At 39.0% G+C, this 18,261-nt stretch overlaps 1 protein-coding gene across 10 annotated transcripts in view; it reads left to right on the forward strand.

Annotated features, from left to right (window-relative positions):
• ANO10 (anoctamin 10) overlaps nucleotides 1-18,261 on the forward strand; it is a 118,388-nt gene that overhangs the window by 72,996 nt on the left and 27,131 nt on the right. For all 10 annotated transcript variants that reach the window (XM_030446114.1, XM_030446116.1, XM_030446117.1 and 7 more), the window contains one exon: nucleotides 4,242-4,358. In XM_030446114.1, coding sequence (XP_030301974.1) covers nucleotides 4,242-4,358 — 117 coding nt within the window. The remainder of the gene's footprint in view (nucleotides 1-4,241; nucleotides 4,359-18,261) is intronic.

The following is an 18,261-nucleotide window of genomic DNA, read 5'->3' on the forward strand; positions in this document are numbered from 1 at the left end:
GTTGAATAGATTTTGACAGGAATTGCTGCAGTAGGACCACTATAGCAATCAGATTAGCTGTTCAGAATTCCAGGAATTTAACCCTAATTTGCATTTTCTGTTTTAAAAGAGATGAGGTTAGGGACCCACTGCTGCTAAACACAGCTGCTGCTTCTGCTCTTGCTGGTGGCTTTGCAGAACAGAATAGCTCCTCTGGCTCTCTCAGCAACTGGCACAAGACCACGAGGAGTCTGATGGAACTGCATTTATCCAGGGCGAGAAACTCATTGCTCTTTCTCTCCGTGCCCACTTGGCAGATTGCAAAATAGGAGGGGACTTTGCTGTTGGCATTGGAGAGCTTGCAGATTGAATGTTGTCCTGGATTTTGCTCGCAGTGAAATAGTCCTCTTGTAATTGTAAAGGGCATTTTCTTGGAAACAACACCACTTTTTAATGGTTGTACTTAGACATAATGGATAATGGTTGGGTTTCCAGCCTGCTTTAGAAAAAAAGAAAAACACAACCAAACCAAAATAAAATAATAATAAAAAAAATTAAAGTAAAACCAATTCTATGAAGAAATTCAAAACATATTTGAAGTGATTGTGAAGGAAATTTGCATAAACTTGAGTATTTTCTTTTTATAAGATTTTTACACCAGTGTTAATGTAGCTATATAACGTTATACTATGAAAGAAAAATTTCCAGTCTATTCTGATGTCTATTCTCTGTACTGTACTCTTAAGACATTTATTTTTTGAAGCAGATGTTTCCTTGTTTTGGACCGAAGTTGTAGGAATTATACTAAAAGAAGATTTAGAAATCGGTATGGAATATGAATGATACAACGAACACAACTACTCGTTTCTCTTGCTTCCTTCAATTTCTTTTGAATAGCTACTTAAATTTTCCTTAGTCAAGTGGCAGTTCCAAAATGCAATATAAACTGTTAATAAAATTAGATACATTTTCTTCTAAATTTTAGAAGATTTTCCTTCCCAATTTTATTAATATTACTCTTAATTTGCAAAAAGGAATAGCTGGAGAAGTTACCCAAGGGAGGCTGTTGTGCTCTGGTACCTTTTTTTTTTGTTTGTTTCATTGGGAGTTACGAGGTGAAATTGAACTGAATTTGCTCTGCAGTCCAGTGTTATTCTGAGGTCACAGTCTTGCACACAGGGACATCCCACACAGTTCTGAGCACTTGATGACAGATGAAGCTTTATTTTGATGGCAGTTTGGAAAAGAACATTAAAAAGCAATTCTGAGGGTTAAAGTTCTCTCTGGCTTAAAGGCTTTCTGAATCTGAGGTTCTGCCTTTAGGTTTAAATCTGTATTTTTGAATTTACAGACTGTGTTGTGCTAGCAGGAAAACTGACTTCTGACAAGCTAACTTGTGTCAAAAGCATTTTTCAACACCTGAGGGTAACAGGTAGCCTAATGCCAAGAAACCCATCTCTGAAATACTGCTGAACTGCTGGGCTCTGATTAGTTGATACAGGAATCACACTCTTCACATGGCAGCTTAGTTAAAATCATCGCCCTTCTGTATCTATTTTTTTAAAATACAGTGTTTTCCAGGATTAACTGGAATTTTGTTGGCTTTATTTCTGGCTTTCCTAGATGTCTCTTCTGTTCCTCCCTCAACCCTTTGAATAATGGGAAAATCTTAGTCAGTCTTTGTCTTCCATAATATTATTTACATTTCCCTGAAATCGTTTTAATATATTTTCTTAGGTTTTTTTTTTTTGGTTGGTTGGTTGGTTGGTTTTTTATTTGGAGCTACTTTGAAGAGTCTGTGTAAAGTTACAAGCTTGGTTTCTGTTTTCATGGCTCCTCAGAAGGCAGTGGCTGAAAATTACCACTTCAAATTTTGATTCTTGCTCTTTAATAATCATCAAAAATTGTTTCTTTTGTGAGGTGAACCCTGGTCCAAAGGATTGTGGGCAGATAGAAGCTCCATTGTATGATGCTGAGTCTCTTTTTCAACTGAAATGTCCATTGTAACTTTTCAAGTAAATATCCCTGTCCAAATCCCTGCTAGTTTTGTCAGACATAAGTGTAAGCTTTTACCCTAATCCCATTATCTATTCTTGAGTTACTCAAGATTTGATCCCTGTATTGTCCTTTTTCCAAAACAAAATTTTATCTCCAGATTAGTTATTCCCTTTCAACTGTGATTCCTTATGAGTCTATTCTGCAGAGTATTGTCTTGGTTTGTATTATTGTCGTCAATGTTGTACCTTTTTCCATTTAAATTTCTCTGATGCTAGCTCTGAAACATATGTATTTCTAGCATAAAAACAAGTCTGCTATAATTTTAATTATTTTTTTATGTGTGTGAGAAAAATTTCCTAGTAGCAGAAGCTAAGTTGAGTGAGGAAAGAAAATTTGTATGAGTGGGAGAATATTCTGCTGTCCACATAATTATTTTTAATAACGTGGTATTACACATTGCATTACACAGTGGACAGGCTAATTGCTTTACTAACCTCTAAATCTGTGTTCAGGTTTTCTTTGATGATGTATTAGCACTGCATTAATTTTCAGCCTGCCTTTCACTTCTTTAAATACAGTATTCTTCCATTTACTAACAATTTGTTAGTAAACAAATCTGCTCCAAGATCTGCTAATTATTTTTCTGTATACGCTTAAAAAAATAGTTTCATTTAATGCTCTTCATTGTTTTTTACTTACTTACTATTATTTGATTTCCAACTTTAACTCTTTTTTATTGCAATTGGCTTATTTAGAGTTTTACTGCCACTCCTTCACAGTCTGTAATGTTTTGGCTAGCTTCTTGCTCACTTACTTCTAGAACCTCAGGGATTTTTTGTCTATTACGAAGTGCCCAAGTGTATCAAGATCATACAGTTCAGCAAAATGTACTTCAGCAAGGAGCACTGATCTGTTCTACTTAGTAAAAAAACAGGGAAATTTGATAAGCAGTGTGTACATGCAATCTAAGTTCAAGCACATCTGTAAGCATTGTTGAGTCAGTGGAGCTTAAGCACAAGCTTAAAGTTAAGCACGTATATTTGAGTGTTGCCTTATATTGGTCAGGTTTTTAATAGAATCACAGAATCATAGCATGTCTAGGGTTGGAAGAGACCTTAAAACTTATCCAGTTCCAACCCCCCTGTATGGGCAGAGATACCTTCTGCTAGCCCAGGTTGCTCAAGGCCCCATCCAACCTGGCCTTGACCACTTCCAGGGAGGGGGCAGCCACAGCTTCTCAAATTAAAGAATTTCTTTGTAATGTCTAACCCAAATCTCCCCTCTGCAAGTTTTAAACCATTGCTAGGACCATCAATCAGCTAGAAGCAATGATTAGGAGCTCCCAACCATCAGCTGGGAAAGCAGGTTCCTGCTTGGACACATGCAGCATCCTGTTAGCTCAGCCCTTGAGAAAATAAGATTGAATGGTTCTTATTTAGCAGATATTTATGGTTTACATAAATGAAGACACAAACACAGTAACTTGACAGTTTGGCACCTGGTTTTGGTGAGATGAAGGGAGTGGTGCACATATAAGTGAAATTTGAAAGACTGGTCAATGAGTAGGTTCAACAGAACTTCTTGCTTTGTTTGTAAATAAGATTATACCATTTTGTGATAAATTATAACGAATTTGGCATCCTAGATGTGGAATGTTTCTCTGTTTCCTAAAAAGTCTCTGTTCGTGAGTGTGCCAGTTCTTTAAAGATCATATTTTATTTTGTTCTCTCCTGATGCTTTCTCAGGAGTAGTTTTAGGTTTTAATGACATCTCTAATGCAAAAATTCTGTTCGTTCTTACTTTTTACAATGGACTTGTTTCATTTGTATTGTGACATATGTGTATGTGAGTGTGCATGTATGTATGTATGTTATAATTTAATCTAATTATATCTATATGTGTGTATATATAAAAATTTCACTGTGAAATATGCTGGGTACTGTGGTTCAATTTCTGTTAATCAGCAGTATGCTTTAAAACCTATTATTTTATCTGGAATCACAAATACAAAATTGAATTAGAAATAAATTGTAGTACATAGTGGAAATGAGATTGTTATGAAAATAAGACAAACTGCAAGTGTTTGTATTCAAATTATGAAGGACTATAAATAGAAAAAACATGGAGTGGCTGAGGCTCAATGTAGTTATAGTATGGTGTGCTGTACATCTCACAAGAAATAACTTGAAATAGTATTATGCTGTTCTCTCCATGCTTCAAACTTTATAGTAGTTTTAATTTTTACTTTTTACTTTATTTTCCAGCACTTGCTACTAGCAATAAAGTTTATCATGGCGTTTGTAATTCCGGATAAACCAAGAGATATCCAGATAAAGCTAGCCAGATTGGAATTTGAATCCCTAGAGGCTCTGAAACAACAGGTAAGAACAACTGACATGTGGAACAGTGAAAAGCATTGGTGGCCTGAAAGGACAGATAAACTAGGGAGATTCTGCCTTTGGTTTAGATAAATACATAAATCGTGAGGGTTTGAAATTCCTGTTTATGTTGTATTCACAGACTCACAGAATGATTAGGGTTAAAAGGGGTCTTGAAGTTCATCTTGTTCCAACCTTCCTGCCATGGGCAGGGACACCTCCCACCAGACCAGGCTGCTCAAAGCCCCATCCAGCCTGGCCTTGAACATTTCCAGGGAGGGGGCAGCCACAAATTCTCTGGGCATCCTATTCCAGTGTCTCACTGGCAGGTTAAAGTAAGAATGCTGAAGCTGTTCCACCTCTGTCCCACAGGCTGTGGTGGCTGAATGAGGCATGGAACAGTCATGAGTACTGCAGGGTACAGCATAGAGTACTAAATAAATAGAGCTCATCTCTGGTTTACTTCTACACATTGGGTTGTAATTGGCCTTATTTTACTGTCTGTAACATATTCTCATTTTATTGCATAAAAAGGTATATTTTACAATGTATTTAACAAGCAGTCTGAAGCAATTTTGGGAAATAAAGAACTAGACTTCTCTACCGAAAATTTCTGTTCTGACATGATTCTGTGGAGAGTGGAGATCATAAGAGATGAAGAATTATATGGGATTAGCTTCAGTCGTATACAGGGATTCTACAGAGCTAGTTTTACAGTGGCAGCATTCTTTAGGAGCTTGTGGCTGTACCATGCTACACAGAATTTCTAAGCTAGCTTACATTCCAGGAAAAAAATCCTCCAAACAACCAGCATGGAGCTGCATACGTTCATTCATCTGTTTATTGATATTTTTTACACTGTAGTAAATTATTTAACATGAATATATTCTTTGCTCCACATGCAGATGTGTGACCTCCTCTATGCTGTTTCTTTTTTTGCATAGAGTGGGAAGTTACTTTTTAAAACATCTGTCATAGCTGCATGTGACAAAATGTTGTCTTAATTCTGGACAAACTGAGCCTATTAACAATACACTGCCTTTTGTACTTTAAAACCCACAGTTTTGTGTGATACTGGAAAATCACTGTTGAGATCAGCACTGTCTTCCATAATCAGCCATAGCAAACAAAGTCCAAATTGCAGTTGAATTTATTGCCTGATAGCTTTGTTTTGCCTTTCCTCTGGTATGTTGATGTGAAGTTACCAGGAGCTGGTCGTGGATCTCATGTACTTTTTCTTTAATATTAAAAGGAACAGGAGTACATTGCTATTTTAGTTGTTCAATCTCTGTTTTCATTTTGTTGACAGCCAAAACTAGGTCATCTACTGGAACCTCAAGGTCAAGTCAATGTAGTCACCTTTGGTTATAATGTGCCAGCTAGAATATATATGGAGTCTCTTTCAATGTGAATCTGCATGTCAGCAGTTAGGACTTCATCTCCTATCCTTGCATCTGTACATTCACTACAATAATAAATGCCTGATTCCCAGTTTTTTCCTAATTCAGTGGTGGAAAGTTAGTTTGAATTTCACTAAGTGCCAGAAGCCTGGCAGTTCTCACCTAACACTTTCAGGCTTCCTGCAGGATCCAGAAGGAATATTGGGTGATTTTCTGGTGCCCTGATAGGTACCTGAAACACAAGTGTCTACCATCACCTTTTTAGTTTACCACTGATCTATATGTTGCTTCATATCCCATACATTCAGAAATTATAGCTTTTTTCTGGTGTCTTAGTTTTTGTGTAAAAAATGTGCATTTAAAAATAATATATTCGCAGTGAAAAAAGACACCAAATAATTTATTTTAGAAGCAGCTTCTCTAGTTCTTCCTCTTGTTACTGACAGTCTTCATGGTAATTTATGCTGTATATTTGTCTTTAAAGCAAGAAGGAGAAACAGAATTCAAAATTCTCCCAAACTGCTGTTTAAAGAACAGACATAAAACAAACCCTGGGGTAAATGTGTTGTGGGATCACATGTTAAAGAGAAACTAATTTATATGCTTTTATGCAAGTATGCATCACATTCCTCTCTTGATGCTATACAGCCATGCATGTCATTGTGTTTTACCATATGTGCTTTTAGAGTACTGCTGTCTTGTGATGTAGTTATTAGAAGGGTATTAACACTACCAGACTGGAAACCTCTCAGATACCAAACTAGATTATAAGGGTCTGTATGTGGTGCATGGAGAGAAAATCTAATACAGCTGCTTTGAACAGTTGTATTGATTATGCTTGAGGTACTTAACTTTAGACAATGTGAGAACTTTTACATTTTCATTAATTCTAAGCTAATTGCTTTTCAACCTGATGCAGCAGGACTGTAACTGTTCTGTGTTCAAATCCATTTGAAGACTAAATTAGTGTCTATTTGAAAAGGATTTTAGGGAATGCAGTGTCTCAGCTCTCTAACAGAGATGAACGATCATCATTAGTCCTCGTTAAAACCACCTATGTGGTGAAAAAATGCCATAATTAAAAAGAGTTATTTTATTTTGGAATGACAATCTTGTTTTGAAGTTCTCAAACTTTAAGAAAGGTTCTGATATGTTTCTCTGAAACATTAATTTACATAGTTTGTATTAAGACTGTTGAAAGGGACTTAACTGTGGAAGGGATGGGAATAATTTGCTCTATTTTGAAAAAGTTTTGTTACCATATAGTCAAAGTATCATAACAAAATTTTATCATATAACTCAAGACAAAATGCTTTAACCTTTTTGTATCCAAACTGGTGAATGTGCTATATCTTTGTTTCACATTTCCCTGTGCTCCTTAGTGTGAAGAATGGTAGAGGAGGCTGGTCAGACTCTTACTTCGAGGGTGGTCTGGGGCAGAGAATAAATTAATGTGAACCCTTTAATAGAGGCCTAAAAATAACAGGGATCAAGATTTTGGGGAGAGGAACTATTCAAACTATGTGAAGTGTTGTCAGTTTCTCTGTCACCTGGAAGAAAGCCCGGGTGCTGGGCAACTAGAAATGGGTACTGTCTGCTATTAGGGTGATGGACTCTTCTTTTGAACACCATGATTCTTCTCAGGGAATTAGCTAGGACCAGTGCTGTGAAACTAGTCTGAGGACACTACCTAGCATTTCTGGGGCAGTGACACTGGAAACTACATTGATAAGCATGTTAGCTTCTGGGCAGATCAGAGCTTACTGAGTAGACAAAGGGGCTTCATGGTTGGAGATGGGTCAGCAGTCTATCCTTATAAAAGGTCAAGGTTCCAGAAACACAAGACAGCCACAGATTAAACAGCATAACCTGCATTCTGTGGACTAGATTTTTCAGGCACTGTGAGGTGTTCCCAGTAGATAACTTCTTCAGATTCAGGCAAATATTAAATCAATACCTTCCTTCTGCCCTGAAACTAGACTCAGGCAAAGCAAACGAGAGACGTATTGGGGGAAATAATTATTCATGGAGTTATTTTCTCACCATGAAATGCAGAGAGAAGCAACTCAAATAAGATGTATTAACTAGTAATGATTTTTCAAGGAAAAAAAAATTAAATGGTGGGAAACAGCATGTCTTTTCATAAAGTGCAACTACTGGAACAACATTGGTATTAGCTCTGAAAACAAAAGTTTATTGATGTAAAAATGCTTTTGGTTTTTATGGTACTTTTTCATTAAAAAATCTGCATTGTATAAATTCACTATCTCAGCAGAATATGCATAGTCCTGATAACAACAACAGAGAAATGAACTTTAGTTCAGCACTGGGCTTTTTCAGAGAAACTACTGGGGAAAACAACCTGTCCTTAACTGGAGCAGAAATGCAGATGTGGAGGTTTTTTTGGTCTGTGCATCCCTTCACCACTGGCACTTGTCTACAAGGGAACTTAATCTATAAACATCCCCTCATTTCTATGGCCTAGCTTCCTTCCTTAGTGTACTGGCCATCAGAGGTCAGCATCTTTTAACCAGAATAGTTTTTCCTTTTGATAAGTGAAGCCTTTCAATGCTTCCTCTGAACCACCCTGTCCATCTGTTGGCCATTTGGTGTCCATCTGTAAATGTTCCGCCAGAAAGAGACTCCAGATAGAAAACATGCTCATGAGCAAAGGGCCCCAAATGTTGACTGACAGTTCTCATCCTTCCTGAACTACCAGTAATGAAAAAGGTCAAGCCCCTTAAACACCATCCATGAAATTATGTCTCCTTTATCCTCCCTGCTGGTGTATTATGTTTCAGAGTGAGATAAAGTAATACAGCCATTCAGCCTGGGCCAAGTGGAGAAAGACCTTTAGCTCTTTTATATGGTATCTTCCATGGTGATTTTACTTACTGGTGGTAGTATAGTCTGAATATCCATAAACAATTTCTTCGGGGTGAGATCTAGGTGTTTGTAAGTCAGTAGTGCCCCTTCTTAATGATTTCCAGCAAAATAACACGTTTTCCAAAGCAACAGGAGGTGCAACATTGACTAAGATTTCTTCAACAATGTTGTCCATTTCCTGAAAATGGGTCTCGTGTTTCAGTACCCTTTCCATGAAATGCGAGAAATTAAGAATGCTGTGACTAATCTCTGCATCATCCACATTGTCTCTCCACCCCTTACAGAAAGAAGCTAATTAACACAGTGCCATGATTTGGAGGAAACTTTTGGTCAAGTGGCACAAAGTGGCAGGAGTCTGTTTGCCTAGGTGCAGTTTAAGCTCTTTCTCCCTCCTTCTACAGGTGTTCTGACGTGTAAAAGTTGCTGTTCTTTACAGTAAAAGCATTGTCCTTCAAGTAATTTCAGTGCTTTAACATTGCACTGCAGCAGCTCTAATAATTGCAAAGCATTCTGGTTTCTGATTGCAATGACTGGCACTTGATATTTACCCTAGGAAGAGTACCCACTACCACTAATCATGTCCTTTCCAGAAGGAATGCACTAAGTCTAAGTGTGCTGGCCCATCTGGCCCCTGTCCTACTGTAGTGCTTAACCTCTCTGAGAGCAACATTATGAAGCTGTGAGCAAAGCAGAGAGGGTCTTCTACACCGGGCAATGTTTATGCTTGCTTCTCGCACCTCTTCAAGCTGCTCTTGCAGAGATTTTGTATTTACTAACATGTCCCATGTCTTGGTATATGGCTGTGGGTATGATGGTCCAGCATAGCTGCTTGAACTGTCAGTGAGCTTCAGAAATTACCTTTCCTTTTTTTTTGGGGGGGGGGGGAAGGGAAATCAGGTTCTCTCTCTCTCTCTTTTTTTTTTTCATTTACCATCTAACACTGGGAGAGCATGAGTTGCTAGTTCTTAGCATCCTGCTTATTTATCTTACAAAATGGGAACTGAAGACATTTTTTTGTGAGGCTGAAACAAACTCAATGGATTTCTGTAGTGGAACAGAGCGACCAGGTGCCTCTGATCATCAAGAAGTGGGTGTGAGCCGCTATCAACCCCACCTGTGCCCAGTCAGGGCAGGGCCCCTATGGAGCATGTGCAAGACCATGGGGCCAATAAATAGTGAGGCTCACACCCACCGAGGCAGCTCATTCTAGAGCTAGCTGAGAGAGCAGCTGGTTGCTTCCATAGCAGCAGACCATCTTTGCTAGTTCCACACTGTGGGCAATAGACTCAGATCACATCCTATGAGTCTATATCACTGTATCAACGCGTCGATCCCGGACAAGAGACTCCTTTCCGGCTACAGATTTCTGCTTCATTCAGTGCCATAATTACTAAAATTAGGGGCCTCAGGAAGGTCTACCTGTAGCTTCAGGACTACCCTCAAAACACTGCTGATTATAAAAGCAGAAGCTTGTGATGTTTGCACTGGTAATGCTGAGCAAACACAAGGCTGCAGTCAGGCAGGAGAAAAAACAAGCAACTGAAATGAAAAGATTTCATTAAAATAATCAGCTTTGCAAAACAACCTGTAGGAAAGACTGGGGAAACTTCAGTTCAGACTTAGGTTAAAACAGAGTGGGATCAAATAAAATACTTGTTTTGTGTTTTGACCAAAAAACCCCAACCAAATCCTTGAAATAGTATTTTTGTAAAGAAAAAATACTTCTAATAAAACCTCTTTGTATTTTTTTTTTCCAAAATTGTATGGATTTTCTTTTATTTTTGTAGGCTCTGGTGATTTGTGTAATCAGACATAATTTATAGGGAAAGTGATGACACTTGCACCATGACTGCACAGGCTGTCTATCCTGATGATCTGAAGAACACGTATCCAATCTGAAACATTGTCTATGCAGTCACAGGAGTTTTATTAATCTCTGTGCATACTGGTGCAGCCTTGAATATTTATACTTTTTGCTGTGTGAGAAATAACACTTTAGTACATATCTACCATTTCAGTGAGGTGGGTAAGACATGTGCCAAATAGTTCTTGCTATAAATATGGCTTGATAATTTTTTTCTGAAATGAGATGTAATTGCTTGTCTGAATAACATGAGAAAAATAATTGCTTTAACTGTGTAAATTTTGACTAAATTGCACAACATCCATAAACCATATGCACACAACTTAAGTAGCACTTGCTTTTTGTATGTTACAGTGGTCCTTCTGCAAATACTTTTCAGACTTCCAACATGGATTATTTTGTAAATGTGGTTTCATGGACCATTGCTTCTTACACTTCCAAGTAGCTAATTTTTTACCTTTCCTCAGCATCTAAAGAGCAGATACAGTTGAAAATGTATTGGGAGGCAAAAGCCTTCAGTATAGCCAAGGGCTATAGGCATAGCTGTGTTGCAGAGTAAGAGAGATGTGCTCTACAGACGTTTTCATCTGTCCCCTACTGAACTCATTCCCAGCACCATTTCTTCTGATACTTTCCACTGCAAGTACGGCTTGAGATTCAATCTAATAAAGGCTCTTTTATTGCTGACACCAGTCCCTTGACCATCACAGACTGGACCTTTACTCTGAAAGGCTTGGGTTCCCATCACACAAGTAGTGACAATTTGTGCAGTTAGCTCTCCAGCTCCTGCTCTGTGCTGGCAACGTCCAGTGAGATGACTTCATTCTTCTTGGGCTCTTTCAGTGTCAGTATCTGCAATGAATTATCTTAAAGGGCTAACATTCCTCTCCCTCATCCTCTCATTTAATTGTATATGAGGATGTGTAGAACTGTTGCTCTTTCTCCTCCAAACCTAGTCACAGAAAGTCTGCATTGCAGGAGGTTTCAGGACTTGACCTCCTCTGGCTCTAGATGTTTTTGCTAGGACCACCTGCCTAGCAGGTGGTGCAAGTCATTGACTCTTAGTGGAATTACTGTCCCCAAGGAGCCACTGAGGTCCCACAAACTGGGCAACATATGGCCTCATTTGGGTTTTGGCTTGAGGTTTTTTTGCCACTCATAATTTTCTAGAACAAATTATCAATTTGTATTTCATTTACATTCTCCTAATTTATGCATGTGATTTGGCAGTTCAGTTTTGTCCACTTGCTCTCTTTCACTATTTCTCAAAATTTGTGATAATTTGCATATTTGAATGTAGTAAAATTCATGCTGAGGAAAACCTTTCAAGAGAACAGATGGCTATAAAGCAGCTTGGTCCAACAAAGGTGGTTTTATTTGTTTTAACTCCAGTGCATTAGAAGGCTTCTGCAAACTCTGCATATGCTCATCTGCGTTAGCTGAAAAGTAATTGTGTCTGGGATAAGTATCTCTACTGTATCAGAAGAAACACCACCCACTTATTCATAGATAATTAGGAAATGTGTCACATATCAACACACATTCCTAAGGCTTCCTGTATCATAATTATAAGGAACTTTGCTCTGATGTCTTCAATAGTTTTGCCCTTTACCAATATCTGGACTGATACCTCGACTACATTTAAGCATGAGCTCTAAGTATTTGTGATTTAACAAACTGGCACAGGTTGGAAGGGACAGCTAGCAGTCATCTAGCCAGCATCCCCACGTTGAGCTACTTGATGTAGCTGAAGCTCCTTGTAGGGTAGGAAAGGTCATATTTTTAAGATAAACACTTCCTCCAGAGTGACGCTCTGTCAGAGAGGTTTGTGGGTTTTTCTCTTGTTGCTTTGGAAGATGTAAATAAGCAAAATTCATTCTTTATTTTTTGGGACACATTGACATGAGACTTTTCTTTGTGAAAACATGCCATGCATGTGTAAAACCAGAAAGCCCCACCTCCGTAACTAGCAGAGATGTCAGTGCCCTAACTCCAAACTGAATATATGTGTGTGGCAGGAAAGCACCAACAAAACTTAGTCTATGTATTTCATAAATATTATAAGTGAGGAAAGTAGTATTTTCACTAATTATTGTGTAGCCATGGTAGAGAGAGTACTGTTCAACGATGGGCACTTCTTGACTGAAATGGAACTGGTAAATTATGAGGGACTGCAGAAACTTTAATCCCTTAACAGGATGTCCACTGTCTGAGGGAGGATCAGAGACAGCCTCTGCATGTGAAGGGGAAGGGAGATTGTATCCACCTTCCTCCCCATGAGCCTGGGTTGAGTCATTTAGCTAGAAGCAGGCATGGGGATCAGTCAGAAAGAAGTTTTAACTGGAGTTTCTCTTGATTTCATGTGTATGCCCCACCAAAGTGACTTGTTGCCTCCTTAGGAGGGGACTGGTAGCACTTGTACTCGCAAAGGAACTTGGTTTTGCCCTTTTAAAATCTGGTATATAAGATTATGAATTCAGAAAGGAATTGTGATGACAATGCAGGAGGTGAAGACAGGGAAGTCTGCAGAGATTAAGCACCGATAGTTTTTCTGACTAGTGCACATTTAAGATGTGTGTGTGGGAAGAAGTCTCTGTCTACCACAGGTACATTTATATGGATTTTGTCCCAGTATCAGCAGTTCTTTTTAATACATCTACAAATTACTTTCTGGAGTTATGTGACAGTTTGAACCAGCAGTTTGGTAACCTTTGCTGCCATAATATAGGGGACATAATTTAGTGACATGAGGCTTATAAGACTTGAATTATTTAGCTTGTCAAGAAAAAGGTTGAGATGCCTTGTTATGTGTGTATGTACTTACTAGTGCACAGAAGGGAGGCTTTTTAAACATTTCATACAAAGTATAATGTGGCCCAGTGGATGAATGTTAGATGTTAGATGCCCTCCAAAGGAGGGCAACCAGGCTGGTGAAGGGACTTGAACACAGACCCTATGAGGAGAGGCTGAGGGAACTCGGGCTGTTCAGCCTGGAGAAGAGGAGGCTCAGGGGAGACCTCATTGCTCTCTACAACTCCCTGAAAGGAGGGTGTAGCCAGGGGGGGGTTGGTCTCTTTTGCCAGACGACTTTCAACAAGACAAGAGGGCATGGTCTTAAGTTGTACCAGGGGAAGTTTAGGTTAGATATTAGTAAGAATTTCTTTACGGAGAGAGTGATCAAGCATTGGAATGGGCTGCCCAGGGAAGTAGTGGATTCTCCATCCCTGGAGGTATTTAAAAAGAGACTGGATGTGGCACTCAGTGCCATGGTCTAGCAACCGCAACGGTGGTTCAAGGGTTGGACTCGATGATCTCTGAGGTCCCTTCCAACCCAGCCAATTCTATGATTCTATGATTCTGTGATAAAGGAGGCACAATTTTTTATTTGTGAAAATAGGTGAATGTTGGTCCAGATTAGAAGTGGAGTGTATCAGGGACGAAGCAAACTTCTATCAAAGGTGGTATTCCATCTCTACCAGCAGCCACAAAGAGGTGTCTAGGAAAAAGCAGGGAAGCATGGAAGCTAGGTGCTGTGCTTCCTCCTAAACTCTTCTACTTTCCAGTCATTTTTAGCTCTTACTTTTCTAAACCAAGTGCAGTTTCTTTGTATTTAATAATCCTTAGTGTATTTCAGCTCCCTGGTGGTGTTCTATTGCCCTCTGAGCCATTTTTAGCTTTAAGGTCCACAGTGTCCTTTGGCAAGCTGTATTACAACTCAGTATTCTCAGTGCTAAGAACATGGGTTGATTATTTGCAGGTATCCTAATATGCTGTAATCAGGTTTTACATATGAGAGGAGGTATTTACCTGATCTACCATGAAGGTCCTTTTGGCTTCTAGAATCTATGAATTTGAGTTTCTGTAATTTTATTGTATGGGCTTTGTGGAAAAGATGGTGGACTGATTTGCTTTTAGCTTGTTAATGACACTTTCAAATTTGCTTTAAGACAATTGTTATAATCAAATCATGTGCTTCACAGCTTTAACTAACTCCTTTTTTCCTCTGTTTGTGTATAGATGTCCAAGTATGAGTTGATTTAGAGTCCTCTTTCTTGGAGGCCAGGTCAATGTTTTGCTAACACCATTGAAAGCCAGGCTGGGAAGCCAAATTTGGGAAAATTCAAGTTGGCAAGGTTCTGGTAGTTTCTGGTCCTCCACTATGACATGTTTTACTTTGTCAGTTCCTCGCCACCATAGTGGGAATATTAGGCTCCGAGTGTACCTTCCCATCCTGTTCTCAAGCAAGATTGTTTGGTCTGCCAAAAACTGAATGCCAAACCCTGAAAAGTCTGAGAACTGTCAGTTTATTACTTGTCATTAGATGAGATAGGCAGGAGGTGGTGGTGGCTGATCGTGGCCCATTGTGTCTTTGAACTATTCCAAGCATTTATACAGCAACACAGCAAGTGATTTTTAGTTTCTTAAAAGAGCTAGGATTATTTCCATTACATGGGACTGGGACACTTAAACCTTCATCTTCCAAACTCTATTGCCTTTATAGAAGAAGAAAATACTGCACTGAGGAGGAATAGATTTGTATTTAGTTACATATTGGTATATTTAGTTATTTTCATGTGTGACTCATCTAAAATTGTGTTATGCATCTAAAATTTTAATTTAATATAAACAGAAATTTAAAGTAATTTCTTCATTAGTCATTCTCTATGCTTTCTTTCTTATCTGAGGCATTTATATATAGAAGGGTCAAGCCTTTATTTAATGACAGGAACACTCAGAAATACTATGAAGCTGACTTTCTGCTGTTTGGGATCTCCCAAGTGTGGCACTTAGGGAGTTCTGGCCAGTACCTTCAGAATGCATAGCCACATTTCTACAGTCTCTTGCCTTCTGCTCAACAGTTCTTTTACATCTTTCCTTCCTAACTTCTCTATGCCTCTATTTTCTTAAAAGTATCTTCATCATCATAATAGGCAGGTTTTTTAAGGTTCAGCTGAATTATAGGCGTTTGCTTTCTCTGGAGTAGATGCATTTAAAAGTTACCATCTTTCTACTTTTGTGTTGTGTGCATAACGTTTTCCAGTAAACATTAATCATTCTGGATAGCTTTGAGGGCAAAACTGTTTCAGAAAGATAAACATTTGAGAGTCTGCTGTAATGCCCAAAGCCTCTTAGCTTTTTTAGGTCAAATTATCTTGTATCCTCTCACTGTTTCTAGGCTTGCTAAAGCTAAATGCTACTTTCAAAAGTCAAATCCTGTGTTATATTTTTGTTGACAAAGGTTAAAGAGAGGCTGTCTCACAGTGAAGGTCCTGGCTTCAGTGACAAGAACAAGTTAGTAGTGCTATTTTCTTACAGCTGATACTTAAGAAGAATGTTAGTTGTGTTATACTTAAAGTATAATCCATACTCTTTGTATCCTGCTAGTGTCAATATAACAATACTGGTACAAAATGAGGATGCTCTATTACGACAGTGTGCTAGGAGTTAAGATTTTTGTTGACCAGAATGTATGAGTTCAAGTCATTGACACTTGCAGTTTTCTGAAATGCTTTATTTTACATGTTCTGAAAACTATAAATAATTATTACATGGCAGGAAAATTAAACATTGTTACCATGTTACTATCCTAGAAGAGACAAATAGAACTAGTTTCCTTCAGAGCAAATTTCTTGATTGTTTCTTTGCTTGTTTTGCATTGGTATCAGCCAAGAAAGTAACTCAGTTGATTGGAATTGCTTTGTTCTAAGATTTCTTCAGAAGTTGTTGCTTTCTTCCTAAGCAGATGAGTACTGCACAACAAATTAACAAATTTCCTTTCCCTTCATCCTCCGTGAACTCCCTTGGCTGATACTCACCATCCACTCAGTTATAGATTGGATTATTGCGGAATGGGAGGAAACATTGAGAAAATGGGGATTTTTGTTGCTGTGAGGCTGTGGCAAAATGTGATTTTTCTGAAGTTGGGTTTAATTGCAGGGGATCTGTGTGAAAATGTCAAAAACCAGAGCCCTCATCTGTTTCTGCTAGTAGCCAGCATGAGGCCATTAGTCTCTGTAATCTGGGGAGCTTGGGGTGGGGGTGGGGAGGGAGAAGGATTGCTAGTTGTTTTTGAAAATATCTCCTTAAAAGCCAGATAGTGAGAGAGCTGGAGAGGATGAACTGAGCTGCTGGTTAGTCAAACACCCAGGAGATGGTTTGGCTGTCAGCATATGGAAGTTATGTAACGTGTGTAAGCACATTGCATAAATACTTCCTGGGCACTGGCTGCTCTCCCAAAAGTAACCACTGCCCTCCCAAAATCAGCCCAGAAACACAGAGAGCACACTCAGAAAATGGGCACTGGGATTATTCCTGTGGCGATGGCAGGTTGTTTGCATGGGATTATGTATATGGATATATTTAAAAGTAATAGAATTATTTGTAAGAATAACAAAATCAAATACCTGTAAGAAATCAACTGAGTTTTATTTTAACTGAGTATTTGTTTGAAAGAGCAGATCATATATGAAAGCTTGTATTTAAGTACTGTGGTTGCTAAGCTGGGGAGATTTTGAGCCTATCAGGAAGGACCTGCTGTTTATACACAGTCCAAATAATCGTATCTTTTCATTTGGAAAGGAAAAACTGCAGCTCAGCTTTTACTAGCTTTTTTTGATACTGCTAGTAAAATTTTCTGTAGATATAACTGCAGTTCTCTTTCAAATAGAAAGATGGGGAAAGGCCTTTTTAATCCATCACAGTTTAAGATCAAGACTGACAGATGTTTAATGATGGTTAAACTTTTCCACCCTCAAAAGAACATTTTATTGGTAGGAGTAAAAGCTTGACTCTTCATGCTTTGGTCAGGTAGCTGCAGCACCTTCATGACAATGTGCCATATATAATTTATATTACAGGTTATATGGTTGAAATCCCTCTGTTAAGTAACTATAGCAGATGGTATCTATACAAGATGTTCTCTTTAGGTTATTAGACAGATTGAGTTCAGCTTTGCAAAGAAGTACTCATCTTTCAGCCCTCAACCTCCTCTCAAAAGGAGAATCATAGAATCATAGAATCATAGAATTGGCTGGGTTGGAAGGGACCTCAGAGATCATCGAGTCCAACCCTTGAACCACTGTTGCGGTTGCTAGACCATGGCACTGAGTACCACATCCAGTCTTTTTTTAAATATCTCCAGGGACGGAGAATCCACCACTTCCCTGGGCAGCCCATTCCAATGACGGATCACTCTTTCCGTAAAGAAATTCTTTCTAATATCTAACCTAAACTTCCCCTGGCACAACTTAAGTCCATGCCCTCTTGTCTTGTTGAAAGTTGTTTGGTAAAAGAGCCCAACCCCCACCTGGCTACACCCTCCTTTCAGGTAGTTGTAGAGAGCGATGAGGTCTCCCCTGAGCCGCCTCTTCTTTAGGCTGAACAACCCCAGTTCTCTCAGCCTCTCCTCGTAGGGTCTATGCTCGAGTCCCTTCACCAGCCTGGTTGCCCTCCTTTGGACCTGCTCCAGAACCTCGATATCCTTCCTGAACTGGGGGGCCCAGAACTGGACACAGTACTCAAGGTGTGGCCTCACGAGGGCTGAGTACAGGGGCAGAATCACTTCCTTGGACCTGCTGGCAATGCTGTTCCGGATACAGGCCAGGATGCCATTGGCTTTCTTGGCCACCTGGGCACACTGCTGGCTCATGTTCAGCTTCTTGTCGATCTAGGTAGGGAAGATGGCAGAATACCTTCAAACAAATGTCATGGGGTCTTTGCAAGGGGCTTGTTTCCATCAAGATGCTCTGGAACACAG

This window comes from Calypte anna, chromosome 2 (genome assembly GCF_003957555.1).
Source record: "Calypte anna isolate BGI_N300 chromosome 2, bCalAnn1_v1.p, whole genome shotgun sequence".
In the NCBI taxonomy this organism is placed as follows: Eukaryota; Metazoa; Chordata; class Aves; order Apodiformes; family Trochilidae; genus Calypte; species Calypte anna.